This window comes from Lottia gigantea (assembly GCF_000327385.1).
Source record: "Lottia gigantea unplaced genomic scaffold LOTGIsca_54, whole genome shotgun sequence".
Lineage (NCBI taxonomy): Eukaryota > Metazoa > Mollusca > Gastropoda > Lottiidae > Lottia > Lottia gigantea.
The window spans coordinates 524080-542271 of record NW_008709848.1 but is presented as its reverse complement, the minus strand read 5'-3'; the positions used below and the strand labels follow the sequence as shown (position 1 = coordinate 542271).

The 18192-nt window shown below is 33.7% G+C and overlaps 3 protein-coding genes across 3 annotated transcripts; all 3 read right to left on the bottom strand.

Annotated features, from left to right (window-relative positions):
• Positions 1–267: 267 nt before the first annotated feature.
• LOTGIDRAFT_126534 (hypothetical protein) lies at positions 268–7453 on the bottom strand (the record flags this gene model as incomplete). The annotated part of the gene is made up of 17 exons (XM_009062905.1): positions 268–355; positions 683–751; positions 1064–1217; positions 1520–1649; positions 2180–2379; positions 2586–2679; position 2791; positions 2914–3035; positions 3274–3442; positions 3718–3873; positions 4250–4326; positions 4586–4681; positions 5174–5328; positions 5668–5753; positions 6037–6147; positions 6568–6683; positions 7223–7453. Coding segments are annotated over 17 exons (2055 nt in total), but the record flags the coding sequence as incomplete, so codon positions are not given.
• A 1232-nt stretch (positions 7454–8685) lies between these two features.
• On the bottom strand, positions 8686–10731 carry LOTGIDRAFT_234693 (hypothetical protein). The gene is made up of 3 exons (XM_009062904.1): positions 10599–10731; positions 10055–10207; positions 8686–9890 (listed from the first exon to the last, which is right to left on the bottom strand). Exons 1-3 carry the CDS (start codon positions 10724–10726, stop codon positions 9701–9703), a joined length of 471 nt encoding a protein of 156 aa, XP_009061152.1. The 5' UTR covers positions 10727–10731; the 3' UTR covers positions 8686–9700.
• A 2053-nt stretch (positions 10732–12784) lies between these two features.
• On the bottom strand, positions 12785–14235 carry LOTGIDRAFT_165859 (hypothetical protein; the record flags this gene model as incomplete). Its single annotated transcript, XM_009062903.1, has 3 exons — positions 12785–13152; positions 13396–13545; positions 13743–14235. The coding sequence occupies 3 exons, from the start codon at positions 14233–14235 to the stop codon at positions 12785–12787; spliced, it is 1011 nt and encodes a 336-aa protein (XP_009061151.1).
• Between the last annotated feature and the right edge of the window lie 3957 nt (positions 14236–18192).

Below are 18192 nucleotides of genomic sequence, written 5' to 3'. Positions count from 1 at the left end.
GTCTGCCAGTATTAAATTATTAGTCAGTAAAAGGATGATAAGATAGCTGGATACAAGTTGCCAGCAAGGCTAAATTATTGAACTCTTTAGCCAGCAAGGATAAGTTATTAAACTCTTTCCCTATTACATTTTGTCTGTCTCAAAGTATTAGAAAAATAGTCATGAAAAGAGGTCCTGAGGCAAGGTAGTCGCACAACACTGCATGATTCAGTACATAAGAATATCTAGTATTATAAATTGCTGTCATATGATATGCATAAATAAAAATTATTCGTCAAACAAAGGATTTAAATCTGTATCTATAGCAACACAATTATACGCTGCATAGCGAATCTTTTCTTCTGCAACCTTGGCACTGAAATATACAATGAACAATACAGTATAAAAATAATATAGTCATTATATATATTGAAAAGTATAGCTGATTACCGCCTTGTTTCATCACCCAACAGTATTATATTTATATAAGTTACCAATTGATATGAGATATTGAGATGTTTTCGGTTTAGCTGATAGCATAACTGCGTAAGTACAAAACAGCTCAGCAAGAAACGAGTTTTGTTGTGGCTCTATGGGCTTGAATCCCCTTCTAAGTCAAAGCTTAGAGGAATCGGTGCAGTGTCAGCTTTCAAACAATACCACCGAAGGCTAAAAAAAAACTGAAGTAAATAAAACCACTTACCTTGAATAGTAAGGTAAATATAGCATATTGGCACAGGTTGAGGATTCAGGTAAACTATCGACAGCATCACTGAAATATAAAGTTAAATGTTAATCTTCAGTAGAATGGAAACTAAACCATCCAAATTCTCAAAATTTAATTTCATTAAAACAAATAATTAAAGTTATCAAAGTTTAATTCTCCTGACCATATTCACTAGTCTTTCCCTTAAAAAAGTTTAAATCCCAATCAAGTGAATATTTCATCATTTCACAATGGGTTGAAATAATTTTCACAAAGTATCAAGCGGATTATCGTTTTAAACATTGCCCTGAGTAGATAAAACTGAATTTTATCAACATAAATTTTATGTCTATAGGTTCAAGAATTAAAAATGCTTACATTTTCCCTGATGAGACTTGAATAGTAGCAGGTAATCTTCGTCTTCCAGTGACAAATTTGATATATTTACTACGATCTTCGTTGGAGAAGTTCTTCAAGGCTTCCCATAGAAATTTTATTCTGTCATCATTTTCTTCTACTTCATCATAATGAGCTGCAAGATATAATAATTGTTTGCAGTTGGTGAGACACTGGAGAGAATAATTCAGCAAAGAATCGACTACTGAATGAGTAGATCTGATGTTGTAGATCTCAATTAAACTCTTTCTGATAACTCTTCAATTCATCATGGATGATACCAAACAGAAAAGTTAGGGGCAAGCATATTTTTTGGCCCAGTTGGTATGTGTGCCCCTTTGGTATCCGGCATTAAAAAATAATGGTCATCTTAATCAATGTGTTCAGATAAAAATATGCACGTCTGCTGCTAGCAAAATAATACAAAATATTACTCACTAGATTTCTTCAGAGCTTCAATAGAAATAACAGGATCCCCACAGACTTTACTCTCTAGTTCCTGCCATGTTAATAAATCTAACACAGCTTTAGGTATCACTTGTAATAACCCATTTCGGATATAGTTGATCTACAATTAAAGCATTTACTAATATAGTTGATATACAATCACTTATCAATCAGTAGAAAGAGCACAGTGCCTTGATGAAAATAAAAGAATCTAGAAATAGCAATAGCAATCTAGTCAAGATCTTTTAGTCTCTGGTAAAACTTTAACCGCAAGAATAAAATGTCAAAATGAAATTCCACATGTTGTTCTGAATCTGTGATGAAACATTTCCTACTCAGTAATGTTTCTATACCTCCCTCCCCTCAGAAGAAATGGTGGTGAGACTTGTCTCCCAGTACACCCATATTCTAATTTCTTATCATTTTACATAGAGAATTAATTTCCTGTGAGCCCCACCCAACTTTAACATTTCTGTGGCCCCTACTTGGCCCCCTCACCAAAAGAGTCACAGAAACGCCACTTCTATGAGCCACTACCTCTTCTGGTCTCTTAACATATAACAATAGGCATATATTAATAAATATTGTCCACTATTCCTCTAGTACAAAAATTCCTGATTCCAGTCTGCAATGTATCAACTTTCTACCTACCTGTTCATCAAATTCTTTCATCCGACATTCTCTTACTTTACTACAATATTCTTCTCGATGGTCATATTTCAATGGCAAGGGATTTCCCGAGTTGTCCATTTTTAATATCACAGTAGTTCCATTACTTGAAATATAACTCCATGACCTTGACACAGAGTTGAAGGTTGCTGAGTCAAAAGTTTCTAGTTGATCTATTAAAACTGCCTGTATTAAGGTAACATATAGAACATTAATATCTTCATGATAATTTGCATATGCTGCAAATGTGGACGAAACAAATTTTTGGGGTGTGAAAGGTCTGAGTGATTGCTGCAGGAGTGTGAAGCCCGAAATAGGTTGGGAACCACTGGCTTAATGGAAAGAGATACCTATTCTAGATTTCCCCTGAATACTTTATATTGTCAACCTACCCCTAAACTATCTACAGTACTAAAATCTGTTGTCCATGTTACAGTTTGGTTGATTATTTTTTTCCATATAAACATTGATAATGATATCACCTATAAAATAAATCATATTAGTTTGTTAATAACATAACTAAACACAACTGTTATATATACTTCTTTTTATTTATTTTCAGCTGTAGAAACTTCTTTTACTGCTTTAAATACACTGTCTATATTGTGAAAGGGTTATCTTAATACTTTTTTAGTGAGCTTTACGTCTAGTTAGCTAATTGCTAATATTTGTTTCATTGATTATTAATTGTATCATCAAAGGCAGTGTATACTCACCATATTTCTCTACTTCTAAAACAAGCTCCCATCAACTGTCCAATCCAGATTAATTTTTCTTTATCAAGACACAGAGGATTGGGTACATAGACATCTGTATTTACATTAGTTACATCTTGTTCCTAGAAAGTTTACCACAATACTATCAAGATTAATCAAATAGGCTAGGAGATTTACCATGACTTATCACCCATGAGGCATACACATTTTGCCGTTATTTTCAACTGTTTGAATCATATTCAGTACACATCGAAAACTGATTATCCTACATGGAAACACGTCGAAGTGGTTGCATTAGCCATTTTTAGACTGTGAAACTTCTCTCTTCCAAATATTTCTGAGAAGAAGCATTATTTTTACCTGATTTGGTGCTCTAATAAAATAAGGTAAAGGGACTGGACAATCAGGGTTAGAGGGACATAACTCTTCAGCTATATCTGATAAACTGTCTCGAAACCCGCCACCTTGATCTATAATTCCTTCTAATGTAAATTTACACTCCCACCACTGGTCATGTCTATAATTCCACCTTGAAAAATAACATCCATTGCTAGAAATAAGGGGTGAAAGACAGGTCCAACCCAATTGGAAGGACTGGTTATAGCATTGGATTGACCAGCAGACAACTACCTGAAGATTATAGGAGAATAAAGTACTGCATAAATGCACATAGTGCCCAGGCATGTATGATATGCCCTTCTTCTTATCCTCCAATAGCTCAAAAATTCAAAAGAAGACAGAAGATGGTAACAAGAATCAGACTAATATGTGTCCATTAAGATTTTGAGACTGAATATATATTACCTATAGTCAAGAGGTTTTGAGTTCCGTTCTTGTGGTTTTAACCCATCATATAACTGATTAAATATTGAGTGTTTACAGGTTGGGTCGTTACCAGGGTTACAACGATGTTCCATGGCCAATCTTCGGTTGATATGAACTAAAGGCTTCTCGGGAGGTCTGAAAAAGACAGTATAATTTACATTAGCAAAGTAAGGAAGTCTGGCAGGACATACAAGTGTTTGCAACTGAATGAATAGCTTAGACACACAAAAAACATGCAGGATACAACGTTTCTTAGTTTTATATTTAAACCTTAAATTTAATAGACAATATCCCCAGAAGACAAAAGAATATCACATGGTACAGTGGCTACTGCTTTGACACGATTCAGCTTTTCTCCTAAATCATGCAATAGAGGTTTTGAAAGAAACCAATGATTGTCTTGTAGTGATAAAAATATCCCGATATTGCTCAGTTTTTGGCTCATTTACTTAAAGAAACAATAAAAATTCCTTCATGAATAAATGTTTCTATTTCTTATAATAACACTTACTCATGAGCTGAATCTTTTAAACATGTATCAACTAGAGCCATTCTTCTTTTAGAGAGTGGTAATAATCCTCGGATACCCTATTTAAAATACAAAATAACCAGACAAAATAAAATCTTCAACTCTGTATCTGAGAGGCATGTTTGAATGTCCTTGTATCTTCTTTTCTAACTGTGCATCATACTAGGTGATTTTTAATTTTCATGACAGCTGATCAATGCTGAGAACAAGCCTTTAAATTAGGCAGCAACCACATCACTAACTAATTTACAGAGGCTACATGGCTAAAAAGAGTGGTATATTTGCCTATGAGGTACTATAGTGTTGCAAAAAACTGACCTCTAGAGGGTTTTTGTTATGAGCTGATGTATTCCAGGCTGGTATAATATATTGTAATATACTGTCTAATAACGTAATAAACCTGGAAAATACATACTATTCATCAATACAGAAAATAACTTCAAAAATAGTTTTGAACATTGTTATTATGAAAATTGGCATTTCATGTCATTAACTTTTCAATGGTGAAAATATCTCAAAGCTTTTTAGAGCAGTTGATTTGGGATCTTGAACATATTTGATTGTCAAAATAAATTGGTTTTGAACATTCTACACCATACTGTCCTAATTTAAAAAGGTGATAGTTTGATAAAAGCTTTCAGAGATGTTGATTTTGAAGATAAAAGGTTTGACCATAATTTATGACAAGAAAATATCCTTTACTTATTAAAATAATGAATTTACAGTCTCACTTCAAAGTGCCTTTGTCAGTCCCATGATGCTGAGCTTGGGTCCCCGTTTTTCAAAATTGATATACATATTCAAATTTACTGCCTGATCACATCAACATTCATATTGGGCAATAACCAGAAAAACATTGATAGAAATATCTTTGAACTGAAACTTAGCCACATACCTCAATAAAACTTGGGACCTATTATACAGTTGATCAGCACTGTACGCTTGTAACCTTGGAAACCGAACTAAATTATCACTACTGAAGAAGTCTTTATCATACGTGTTGCTTTTCTCCCCAGTCGCTATGACTTTTATACCACGAACTCTTGTATCTATTCCACCTGCTGTCAAAACAATTACTGTTAGGTACAAACAATACAACAAATATTGAACAAGTCAGAAAATAATACTGTTAATTTTTGACATATAAGATGGTGAACACAGCATCCATTTCTACATAGCAATGTCTATGTATTATAAATTATATCATAAATTACTTACTTAATTGCTTATTAATCTTCCGACTAAATGAAAATTTTGCCAGTGGTGTCCAAATTTAGTACAATGAACCTTGTGTTTTTCATCCCTTACAAACAGTCACAGGATTTTTTTTTTGAAGCTTCACATAACTCTTACATTGAACCGAGTATATGCCTATTACTATATAAATCAAAATCACTTACATTTACATTCTTTGAATCTGATTTTCACAATGGGATAATGTTCTGTTAAGTTAGATAATAAAACAACATCTTGTTTACCATTTATTCTGAAAAATAAAATATTTTCCTAATTTTTAAAGGCAACCAGAGTGTCAACAAAAATATATATGGCCTTTTCATGGTGGCTTGTTAATATTGTGAGAGTGCCAGTCAGAAATGGCTATTGCTTGTCTGGTCCTGGAAGTTTGTTAGGTTTCATGTAAGCTTATGCTTAAAATTGTCTGTCACCTTTGGCTAAAAGACAGGCTCTTTTAGCCTCAAAAATCAGAGTAGATCATCAAAAATTTTGTGCTTTAGCAAAAAGAAAGGCAGGCATCAATCATATCTTACCGGTCAGGGTTGACTGTGGCCAGGTTTTTCATGTCTACATCTCCAACCTGGACTTGTATATTACTTGGTAAATAATTATCATCACTACTACACAGTGTTATACTTAATTTTCTACAAAAAATAAATGACAATTCCTAGAATTAGGTTCACAAAATATTAATTATTATACAGACACAGGGAAATCAGCTATCTGAGTAATTCAAGCTAAATTGATCATTCAGGTGGTCACTATCATTAACGACCAAACGTGCAAATAGACAATGTTCGGTGTCCAGTGTGGTGTAGGGTGCGGGATTATTGATAGAGTAGAAGATAGAAGAAACAAATCGTGTTTGCACCTTGTCCAGACCCAGATCTTGCGTGTTCATTTCTTCTATTTTATTTGTATCGATTATTCTGCACCATACACCCCACCTCGTCTTTTCACAGTCTAACATGTCTGTTATTATCTATGACTAGAAGCCTATAGCCTACTGTAGACAAATATTTCCTACAATCAGACGGTAAGTCTATAAATGGGAAACATCTTACTTGATTATTGTTCCTTTCTTCATGCGTAGCTGTATCCAATGTTGACCCTGAGTTCCATCACTTTCCCAATATGTATCAGGATCATTATCAGTTAAATTGGCTGCACCATCTTCATCCTATCAGAGAAATAAATATTATGGTCAATTCTATTTGGTGTTTGATTTAATTTCTCCTTCTTGATGGTTGTCAAAACCAAATATTACACTTGTTAGAGTCATTGTATAGGCAGCTGAGCCCACCACAACGGAATCTATCTACTCTTCTGGACTTTAAGGACAAACTGTGGATTTGTTCTCATGGCCCTACAACAATTAAATGAGCATCGCTCTTTGGACGTATAGACTAAAAATACTCAATAGTTAAAATGCAAAGCTTGCATCGTAATGCGTAAGAAAGTAAACTACTAGTTAGATTCAAATTTATGTAAATTCTGTATGACTAAAAGTTAGGTATAAACTGAGAATGGAAACTAGGTCCAGCTGTTACCATCATTAGGTATTAGCTAAGATATTTTATTTCTTCTACACCTGGTCATATAACCTTGTCGTGTGACAATCATAAGCTTTGTGAAACCTACCCTTGAAATTCTACACAGTGAACAGTAAGCAGTGAATCAATGAACTTATCATGTGTCTTTTAAAATATTCATACTCACACATGAAGTGGATACATCCAAGGATTCCACAACATTTTTAATGCTTCCTAATGTATCATTATCAGCAGTCATTTGCAGTGACATTAACTTCACAAGAGCTTCATCTTGTATTAATGTCCAAGAGGGTGGGACTTGTTTCAATTGATTGACAGTCCTTTCATCGGCCTCTGGTATAATAACTTTATGCTCTGGTAGTTGAAGAGAATATTTTTGTTCTACCACTTCTTCCCAGCTGAAATAAATTAATTCAATCTTCAGCTTTCTAATATGTCCATTAAACTTAAATCAAGAGACCCTAAATCCATTCTGATGACCTTGGATTTAAGTCAACTTTTTTTCAGACAAGCCAGGGCAATATAAATGAGGAACAAAAGAAGTTTTGCCAAGGACAAGATGGTAGAAATAATTCCTGAACACTTTTTTTTTCTATGGATAATTCATTCAATGAAATTCATTGTCATTTGCATACTACAATAGCCATAAAGCCTATGAGTTGACAAAAAAAATATGTCTACTGATGGCAAAACAATGAAGTGGTATCTAAGCTATTTCAAACAAAAAAACATAAAAAAACAGGACTGTACCTTAGTAAATGAGGACTATGTTTTTTTGCTGGAACTAATTTTATTACAGGTAATTCATCACTAACTTTATTATTAATTATCAGGTACCATAAATCATCATTAAATATTTCTACTGTAGCACTTGGTGTTGGTCGAAACTAGAACACATAAACTAGGCATGATCAAAGCCTATAGATTTCAAGAAAATATTCTGAGACCAGCTGCGCTCTTGTTCAAAGCATGCTTTGATTCATATCAATATTTATCATGTATGCTTACGTCTGTAATAAAGTCGCATAATTTTTATAGTCCCTAACTTCAAAGATTTTATAACAGGCCTGAATATGCTAATATTTGACCCAAGTTATTGGATGTCATCAACTCACCTTGATACACCGAAGCCATTTACCATGGGAATTAAAAAATTCTTCACCACTAACAAATAAAATGGATTCAGGAGTCAACACAATTTCTTTCACTTTCTTAGCGTTAGTTTTTTGGGGTTCGGGGTATAGCTTAATCGTCACCTTCGCTTGTGCACAGTAATATTGTACCTCCTGCGGAACATAACACAAGCTCGCACTCACTTCCGAATTGGTTTGAAAGCACCTTATACACTCTTGGACACATCGTATTCGTGTAATTTTCCGCCGAGCTGGAGGAATACGTGAAATCCTAGTACTTGTCATCGCGGTTAACAGCTTTTTTAATTCATAAAACAATAATGTTATGCATTTTGTTTCCCAAATATTTCATTTCTCGGAGTGACGATGTGCAATACGTCATCAAATATTGTTGGCTAATGACGTCATAGATTTGTGTGATCATGCGTTCATGATATCTATTTCATGTACATACATGCGTTCGACTAGATAATATTTAAAAACGACCCCCCATCAAGATCATTATGCGTATTTTGTATTAATAGTAAAGAAGTGCACAATAACTCCTAGTAAAGCACTGGATGAGGTCAAAAATGAGGAACCTGATAAAAACAAATATGGTGGTTTAAACATGTATAACGCGTTGGCCTTGTGCAAATTAGTTTTGTAAATTCCTGTTACTAGGGGGCTAATAACAATAATGGATAAAAGAATGTTAAAGCCACTCTTAATTCAACTTATGTGTTCATTGACTGTGTTGACTAGCAGCATCTTGAAGAATCACTTAATTAAGCACTTTGATCCACTGTCCAACAAAAATGGGATTTGATTGTATGGACATAATCTGAGACCATGCAGTTGATTGTTGACAATAGGCTTTGCTAATGTCAACTGCAACAGATCCAATGAGACCTCTATATCACCAGGCCACTTGAATCCCACTTTCAGACTACAGACAGCAATCAACTCACCGCCACTTGAATCAATTATTATCTACTGCTGGACCGAAAAGAAATTTAAGACTAAATAAAACAAATAACAATTTATTGATGCATAATTACACAATAAGATAAAGGAATATTTCAAATTGAATATATACATTAAATTTTTTACTGTACAATAGATGATAACAAACTTTAACAATCATGACATCTGACTGGGAATGTCAATGGGGTACAATTATCAGAGAGTCCACATGCCTAATTTTCAAAGGGTTATTTTATTGCTCATAGAGCCTACGTATTTTCATTATGCAAACACATAAAGAATGTACCATAATCATCATTCAAATAGTAAACCAATAAGTTCGAAGACATGAGAATGTTTTAAGAGTACTGTAACTTTGAAACTTATAAACAAAAGGCTGATGTTTGACCATTGAGCTATAGCATATGAACCCTAATGCTGTTGGTCGGTTGAATTGTTTTAGTTCACTTTTATATAACATACAACTGAATAACTCTTTGTATTCATATCATCACTCACTAAGGAGTGTCAAGCCAGCTCTTTAAGTCATTTCATCAAACTTTCCTTCATGATTGAGTTTCTCCATCTTTATCTGGAGTAATACTCGTTATTGTGGTTGATGTTGAAGGCTGATCACTGGATGTTGCAGTCTCTGTTTCTTGTTCTCCATCATCTAGTCTTTCAGACATACTACAGATATCACTACAAACTGCAAAGGCTTCTGGATATGTCTTACTCAATCTCTGCTTTAAAACTCTGCAAAAGAGGATTCTACCATAATTTCATAAATTAAAAGATTTCGGTAGTATGTGAAAGAGCTGGACACTGTTTGAAATGACTGTCAGCACCATGCAGATGATTTCTGCACAGGTCTTCACAGGCCATAGATATTAGTTTGACCATGCCTTTCCAATACTCACCTGATTCTTTTGAAAACTAAATCAAGATCTTTCTTCATATCATATAACATTAAAGTATGTTTTCTGAAATCCTCGGCTGTTACATTATATCTAGATGATGACAACATGTTAAAATTGATCAACATCTCATTTGTCTTCTCAAATCTTGACAACCTGCAATATTAGAATTATTGGTTTATTAAAACAGTCTTTAAATGCAACATCACATCTTGATTATTGGAGCAATACTGTCAGTATAGAGAATTGATGAAGATTACTTCTTCTACACAATAACTGAATAAGATATAAAAACTAGGAGGCCTGTTTCTACTAGTAATCTTATATTGACTTTGTGATTTGTGATGTTTAAAATTCAATCACTAACAAACATCAACAGACTAACAGAGAACAATTTTAGCCACTTAGAAGGGAGTTTTAATGTTTTAACTGATAATCAAGTATACTCTGTGTGAAGAATCAAATCCCCCCCCCCCCCTTTTTCTTTCTCATTCCGTTTTCTCATTCTGTGACTGAAGCAATGAAGGTAGTAAGCTTTGTAACTTACATTTCTCGTTGTAAGACCTTCATGGACCAAACATCATTAGAATTGACTTGATTGAGCAGACATTCAGCGAAAACAGCAGCCGAATTCTGCTCTGGAGCACTTTCCTCTATATTTTCTTCAGTCTCCATTTTTAGGTTCATGTCGTTTAGAAAAACTTAATGATAACAGCTGAATTGGTGACAGTTCGTTTGGAGCAGCATAATGAATTCTACATTGAAGCGAAAAGGGGACATAACAATGAATGATTCAGACTACAACTAATTAAAATAAAATAAAATAACGTATGAAAGCAGTCTGGCCGTCATTCAGTTGCAGAGCCTCCCAGTGGCGGCCGCCCCCCCCCCCCCCCGGAACCCCGAAAGCATGTTTTTCGGGCAAAAATCTCATAACTAGGTTAGAGTTTCGGGCAATCTCAGATATCTCGCCCCCCTCTGGCCCCCCTCGGACGTTAACCTGGCTCCGCCACTGGAGCCTCCAAGATTTCGTTTTATTTCTTAATGGCATGTTTATGTCTATTAGCATCCAGAATATGTTATGTGGTGACCCAGGACCGTAGCCAGACTTGATTGTTCAGAGGGACAAGTAATATATCTGAAGGTGTATAGTGTTTAGTCGAAGTAATGGAATTGGTCGGTTGTCAGGAGGGCAATGCATCTTTTCGAGGGCTTTGCCAACCGCCTACGGAGCAAGAAACAAACCATTGATCAAACCAATGCCTTTCTGCATTGAATATTTTATGTGCATGTTTAAACCAGATTTAGTTTCCCCCAGATTCGTTGAGGAAATTATAGATAAGAACAATCGAGACAATATGTAATTGGTTGTCTGAAGACAATACAGATAGAAATATTGATAAAATTATTTAATAAAATCATTTCCTCTAAAATTTGTCTTATTCTTTTCAGCACGTGATTGAATTTTCTAAAGAATATTATCTTGATTGCCTCTTTTGTCACTTACATTGTGGAACTTCCGCTTAATTCGACATAAGGCTTTTAAACTAATTAAACTTTCCCATGAATAGGCTGTTGCGTGTACCTACACTTACTGATTTACTTCAGAAGTGGTGTAAAAGTTGATTCGAGGAATCTCCAATTAGACTTACACATTAAAGAGATCTGTAACATATTAAAGCTATCATGTTTTTTTTATATAAAAGAATTTTGTTTTTTCAAATAAAAGTTATAAACGCCTGTCGATCACATTAACGGAAGTAAAAGTTACCATAGGTACCATTCATTGACTACTGAACCAGTGGTTGACCTATAAATGTTAAAATAAATAAATTTATCGTAATTTGACTACAGGCATGATAGCTTTAAACTCCTATTTCCTAAACCTATTCAACCGGAAGTCAACATGCGCAAATGCAGATTTTTCTTATATTACGGGTTATAGATTTTCATATAATAAAACACCATCGTAAGCAGAAATACAGATAAATCATTTTTACTATTTCATCATATTTAGCGAAATCTAAAACAAAAAATATGATTCAATAATTTCGGTCTGTTGCATAATTACATAATATGGTCCATAATATTAGAAGAAATTTTCGCCAAATACCAAATTACTCGTCATTCTTATCCTAATTTTGCACTTTACATGTACATAACAAGGGCTATGGCTTGACCTGCAAGATAGCTACGCTATTTCCGTCACCTAATAATCTAGTTATTTGTTTTTCAAACATAAGAGTTCAAAGCTTTTAAACTAAAGATTTAAAGGAAGTAGATACTTCTTGATGTAGCCTAATTAACTCATCATTTATTGTTTCCTTTGATAAGATTTATCGCAGTGTTTAAAGGGCAAAGATCTGCATTTTGAGGGATTGATTTTGAATATATGTACATATGTTTTTAGAAGGACTAGAACTGTACGCAAATCGCATAATCTTTATTCAAATGTACCTCCTACAAGAAATTAACTTAGAAAGTTTTTTGACCACTTGCAGGTATAGTCCATATATTTATATCTGTATTGGTAGATTGACTGATAATTGTACACATCCGGTCCAAATCAGCATAAATCGACACAATTGTGTTAATTCTACTACCTCAAAATTAATTGGATTGCTCGATTTTAGAATGAGACCAGGATCTATGCTTGACTATGCATGCTACATGAAATTGCCCAATCAAAACACGTCGACCATACTAACAAATATTTTTCATAATGATTTTATTTTAACAAACAACATCGCCCAGAATTTCCCATGTGCCCTTTTTATTACCGGCAGTAAATTTATAAACACGCGAATTAGAAAATATATAAGCTTCGTTCGAATTTTGCGTCACTGCAGTAACACCTGACGGAGCCAGGTGATGATTGCTTGACTTAAAGACATTGTTAGCGGAATTTGTTGACACCGACACAGTTTTTGATGACGAGTACCTTCTCACTATGTCACTAGAAATCACTATTACGTCATTGTTATAGTACATGACACCATCAATATGTGTTGGGATTGTCGATAGCTGTGAAAAGTGCTGAGAAATAGTTTCACTAGAATCCAAACTTCCATCTGATAGTATATGTTTATGAACGTCTGTTCCTGAAAGAAATATATGTACATTGCAATTTTGACACTTGGGCATTGTATATTTCGCTCAGTCCAACCATTAGTGTATAGACTATGGGCTAAAACGACTCTAGGCTATATTATTATGCTATATCATAAGGACTAAAACTATCTTGGTTTATATTCAATTTTATGGTGTCAGCAAACCACATCCCAAGAACTGTAATATAGGTTAGATATACGCCTAAAGAGAAAAAAAATTATATTTAAACCTACCTTGTATTATAAATATATACTGTGATGTAACATCCGTGTATGCTGCATCCACACTGCCAGTGCTGCCGGTTAAAAAACTCGACACTGGCATGGAGTTATAGGGAGTACTGAATAAAGCAGTTAAATCGCTGTAAAAATACACCATTGAATCTGAAACACAATTAGATCTATTATCAGCATCGTATGAGAAGGCAAAAAGTAAGGATCGGATCGTCCAAAAATGCAACAAGAAAGTAAATTTGAATTAAATATTTTCACATAGACATAGACGCGCAACTTAATCTAAAGATCAAATAGGTTGCAAATTGTCCATAAAACATAGGAAAGGATAAAAAAAATTAATATACCCGAAAATAGCACAATTCTATCTGGAAGAGTTAAAGCCGCATCAACATTACAAGTAGGTGTATCTGTAGTCGGGACGTTAGTAGTAGTGAGAGTAGTATCTATTGCGGATGTTATATACGTAGCCTTTCTGGTTGAAACTGATGTCGCAACAGTCTGATCCGCATGATCCTTGTGAAGATACACAGAAATTCCAGCTGATTCTTGTCTAGTATATAAAACAATATTATACTGAATAATAGCACAGGTATTGCTCGAAACATTGTAGTATTTCGATTCTCCTTTGAACTGAAATCCATTGCAAGAAACTCCTAATGATATACACACTGTGGAACAAAATATTTTACTCCGGACAGGAAACCAGGAATTTCCTCCAGAAGGCGGGATCACTTCTTCATTCTCTGAAATTTTGGCAAATTTTGACAATTTTTCCTCGGCTCCAGTTATCAAAATGTAGGAAATAAAAAGAAATAAATAAACTTGAAATGTAGCCATGATATAGAATATATGATACAATTAATGAGACAGAAGACCATCCCGGTATGACGGAGTAATAATTGATCTAAAATGGTAATTCTGGAGGTTCATCAGACTGATGCGATGAGAAAATCAACATAAACTTAGCACTGCTATTGTTATACTTCTTTGTCTTTCAAGGTTGTGTCATGAAATGAACGGTGCGTGATCTTTAAAGATATAGATCAGTCAAGAAATCTATAAAGGTACATTTAAAGGGACCAATCTGCCCTTTTGGGGGATGACTTGAGTCTTGAATATATGTAAATAGCCTTCAGAAGTACCAGAAATGTACAAAAATTCGCATAATTCTTTCAAAGCTATCTAAAACTAGGAAGTTCTTTTCCTATTTCTATAATTAATGTCCTTTCTATATATGACAGTGTCTCATGAAAAGACGACTCCTCTTTTTCACTTCCAAACGCGGATAATTCTCGAGTTGAAGGCACAAATTTCGACAGTGAGCTGTGCACACTATTGTGTACTGATTGGCTTATCTGAAAAATTCCTGTTTCTCAGACTATAAGGTACGAGTGTTAAAAAATGGCGCAAATGTCATATGATATGTGATATTTCGTACAGTGGTATACCACTGTTATAGTCATTAATGTTCAAATTCTTTCACAGAGTTTTTATAAAGTACCATAATCCTAACAAAGTCTGTTTATTGCTACATTCCCATGGGAACATCATTATAATTACATCTTGAACAGGTTTGATCATTGAAAAGACTTACTATGGATGAGGGAAAACTGAAAAGAACTCAGTTTTTACACAATGGTATTTGAAAAGAATCGAACCGTTTCTGTATCGATTTTAACAGAGTATACTATTCAAACTTGGTGAAATATCAAGATATATAACATAGAATAGGCACGCACGTTCATTGTGATCAGACATTTAAAAACTAAATATAGATATTAAAACGGGCTTTTGGCAGTTAATTATAATATCAGATTTTACATTAGACTTGGCAAATATCGATTGAAATATACGATTAACAATTAAGGACTCAAGGTGGGGGGTGGTATATTTTGCAGTCACAACCATTTATGCTATGTTAAGAACATTTTTGGGCATCTAAACTTCAATAAACTTCAACTTCAAACGTTTGAACAATCCATTATGTAAATATTATGACTTGAAACAGGAATTAATAATTAAGTTACTCATCAATAAACACAAGATATATTTTTCTTATATTCTAAAGAAGATAAATTGAATTGATACTTCTGTAAATTTACCTAAGAAATCCAATAACAACTTACAAAGAAATCCACCTAATAAGTATTCTAACTTCATTTAGTCATTTATGTGGTTGCTTAAAGACAATATTGAAAATCCATATAATATATTATTATACAGGTTGTTCCCCTGACATTTTACAATGATAATGATGTCCTTGAGGTTCGGGACTATACATTTGATGAAATGATAGAAATTCGCCATGAAAAAGCTATTATTAAACTTATAAAACGGAAAAAATAAGCAAAATATATCTGATGTTAAAGACAGTGTGAAATGGCTGCTGAAACAAATTTATCACCCAAAAATGAATAATCTGCTTGAGCCAAATTACGATTTCTCATACTGTCAGTATTAGATAAATGATCTATCTTTCTTCACTGTCTTTTGCCGTGGCATTTACCAATAGTTCAATGCAAATACAAAAGAATCGATTCGATACCGTCTCTGTATCGATTTTAACAGAGAATCAAATTAAAACTTGATGAAATATCAATAAATATAATCTAAAATAGACGCACATTTTTATTGTGATCAGACAGTACAACAATTCAACTTTGATATTGAAACTGGCTTTTTTCAATTAGCTCTAATATACAATTTTATATCAGACTTTACAAATGGCGATTGGCAACAAAAGAACAAATGCAGTAACACAACCTATCCCAGATTTCTATGGTGTAATATTAATATTTGATATATTTTAGTCTTTATCAAGCCTCAGGTATGGATGGTAAAAACGTCATTTTCAACTAATCAAGGCGTGACATAGTAGGACCCGTTTTTTACATCAATGAATCATTGCGGGATAATCGACCCCAAAGAGACTGCCATATTACTATATTTAGAGTTTCGCTATCCAACAACTCGTTATTATAAAAAAAACCGGGTCGTATATGAAAGCTATTTCCAAATTATGTGTCGAGTGGAGCTATATTTCCATTTTGTACATTGTTAGTGATGACCACAAATTGTTCTGAACCAACATTGTAAGCTGTAGTGTTGTTTATTGTAGTATATAAATACTGAAAACATCAATTTTTGTATTTAACTGCCACGGTATAAAAAGTTTCAGTTATTGCACTGCTCATCATACTGTTTTATTCGGATAACAGTTTATATAAATTTTGGGTTATCATTGGCGGTTCTAGGAAACATAAGTTGAGGGTGCCGAGCAGCGTAAATTGATTAAAAAAATCCTGATCTATCCTCTAGACTAGTGATTTTTTCTAAACCCAAGCACAACAACCTGAAGGCAATCAGCTGATCAATAGTTTTATAAAAACGTGAAATATATATATTCTAAAGAAATGAATTTACCCACTAGACGAAAGAAACTTTTTTTGGATAAAATCCATTATCTATTACCAATACGTGTATTAGCTTTATCTAAACATTGGTCTTTCATGTTATATTTACCTATTGATATTGAAGAGACTGGCAACTACAAAGAGTCACCTGTATTCAGTGTGATCCTTTAAGCAACGGCCAGAAGAAATTCATCCAGTTCTATGTTAAAATTTTTTCCCTCTAATCAAAGGAAGGTCGCAAAATGTTATTGAATGAAGTTCTTACATCCTTCTCTTCTGAAATTAAGGCTAATGCGCCAATAAAAACATGGATTTTGCAATTAGGGACATTTTGCCAGGACGGTGGCATTTGCCAAGCCTAGCCTACCCTTTTTCGATTTCCAACTGAACACGGTTTCTTGGGCTATTGTCCCAGCCGAACGTCTAGAGCTTTTTCCATTTCAGCTCATCCGACATGCATCACTGAAAGGGCGAGACAACACAAACTTGCAGACACATCCATTATCATACACACCTTTACTCAATGCTCAATTGACAACACTGTATTCCAAGATGATATACTATGGTAGAAGATGACAATGGAAATTGGAAAAGAACAAAATGCAAAAAAACAGTTTTTATTATAAAATTAGACTAGGTCTATAGTAATAGTGTACATCTATCATTATCATTATTCTTATTTTTGGTAATAAAAAACACAATAAATTATTAATTGATAAATCATTTCGTATTTAACTCAATTGTATGCTCTCACAAGCAGCAATATCTTTGTAAGTCCACCAAAATATATGCCTCTATTCCAGTCTCTGATAGCTATTTTGAAAGTTGTCTGCTGGTGTAGCCGATAACTGTCAAAATATCTATCTGAGGTTGGAAAAGAGGCAGATGTTTCGGACAAGGAGGTTATACTTAAAAATGGTATGTCCATATATAATAAATATCCTTCATACATGATAAAAAGGAACATAATTTTCAGAATATATTATATTCTTACATGTTTTGTAGGCCTACTTCAAATCATTGTTAACTCTTTCAATTTAAATGGAATCTTAAAACCGCAACCAGCAGATCAATTAACATGTTATAACACGAAAAGTCAATAAAGAGCTTCAAACCTCATGCACTGCACTGATAGCATCCTAAAACCATTTCTAACCTAGATTTGATATATTTGTGATTTGATAATGCCAGATGTCATATTAATTCCCAACCCAAATGTCAAACATCAAGAAATCAAATTTAATATGAATTGATTTATAAAAATTCAAATAACCTGACTAAAAAAGTTTGAAATGAATATCAAGTTATAATAAAGATGATGTTTGAACTTCAGGAAGGAAATGTCAGTCTCAATTACCTCATTCATAACATTACATAAAAA

Coding starts and splice junctions, on each gene's coding strand:
- LOTGIDRAFT_234693 (XM_009062904.1), bottom strand. CDS start 10,726: ATGGAGACTGAAGAAAATATAGAGGAAAGTGCTCCAGAGCAGAATTCG. Junction 10,208..10,598: donor AAGGTCTTACAACGAGAAAT/GTAAGTTACAAA, acceptor CTAATATTGCAG/GTTGTCAAGATTTGAGAAGA. Junction 9,891..10,054: donor TTAGTTTTCAAAAGAATCAG/GTGAGTATTGGA, acceptor CCTCTTTTGCAG/AGTTTTAAAGCAGAGATTGA.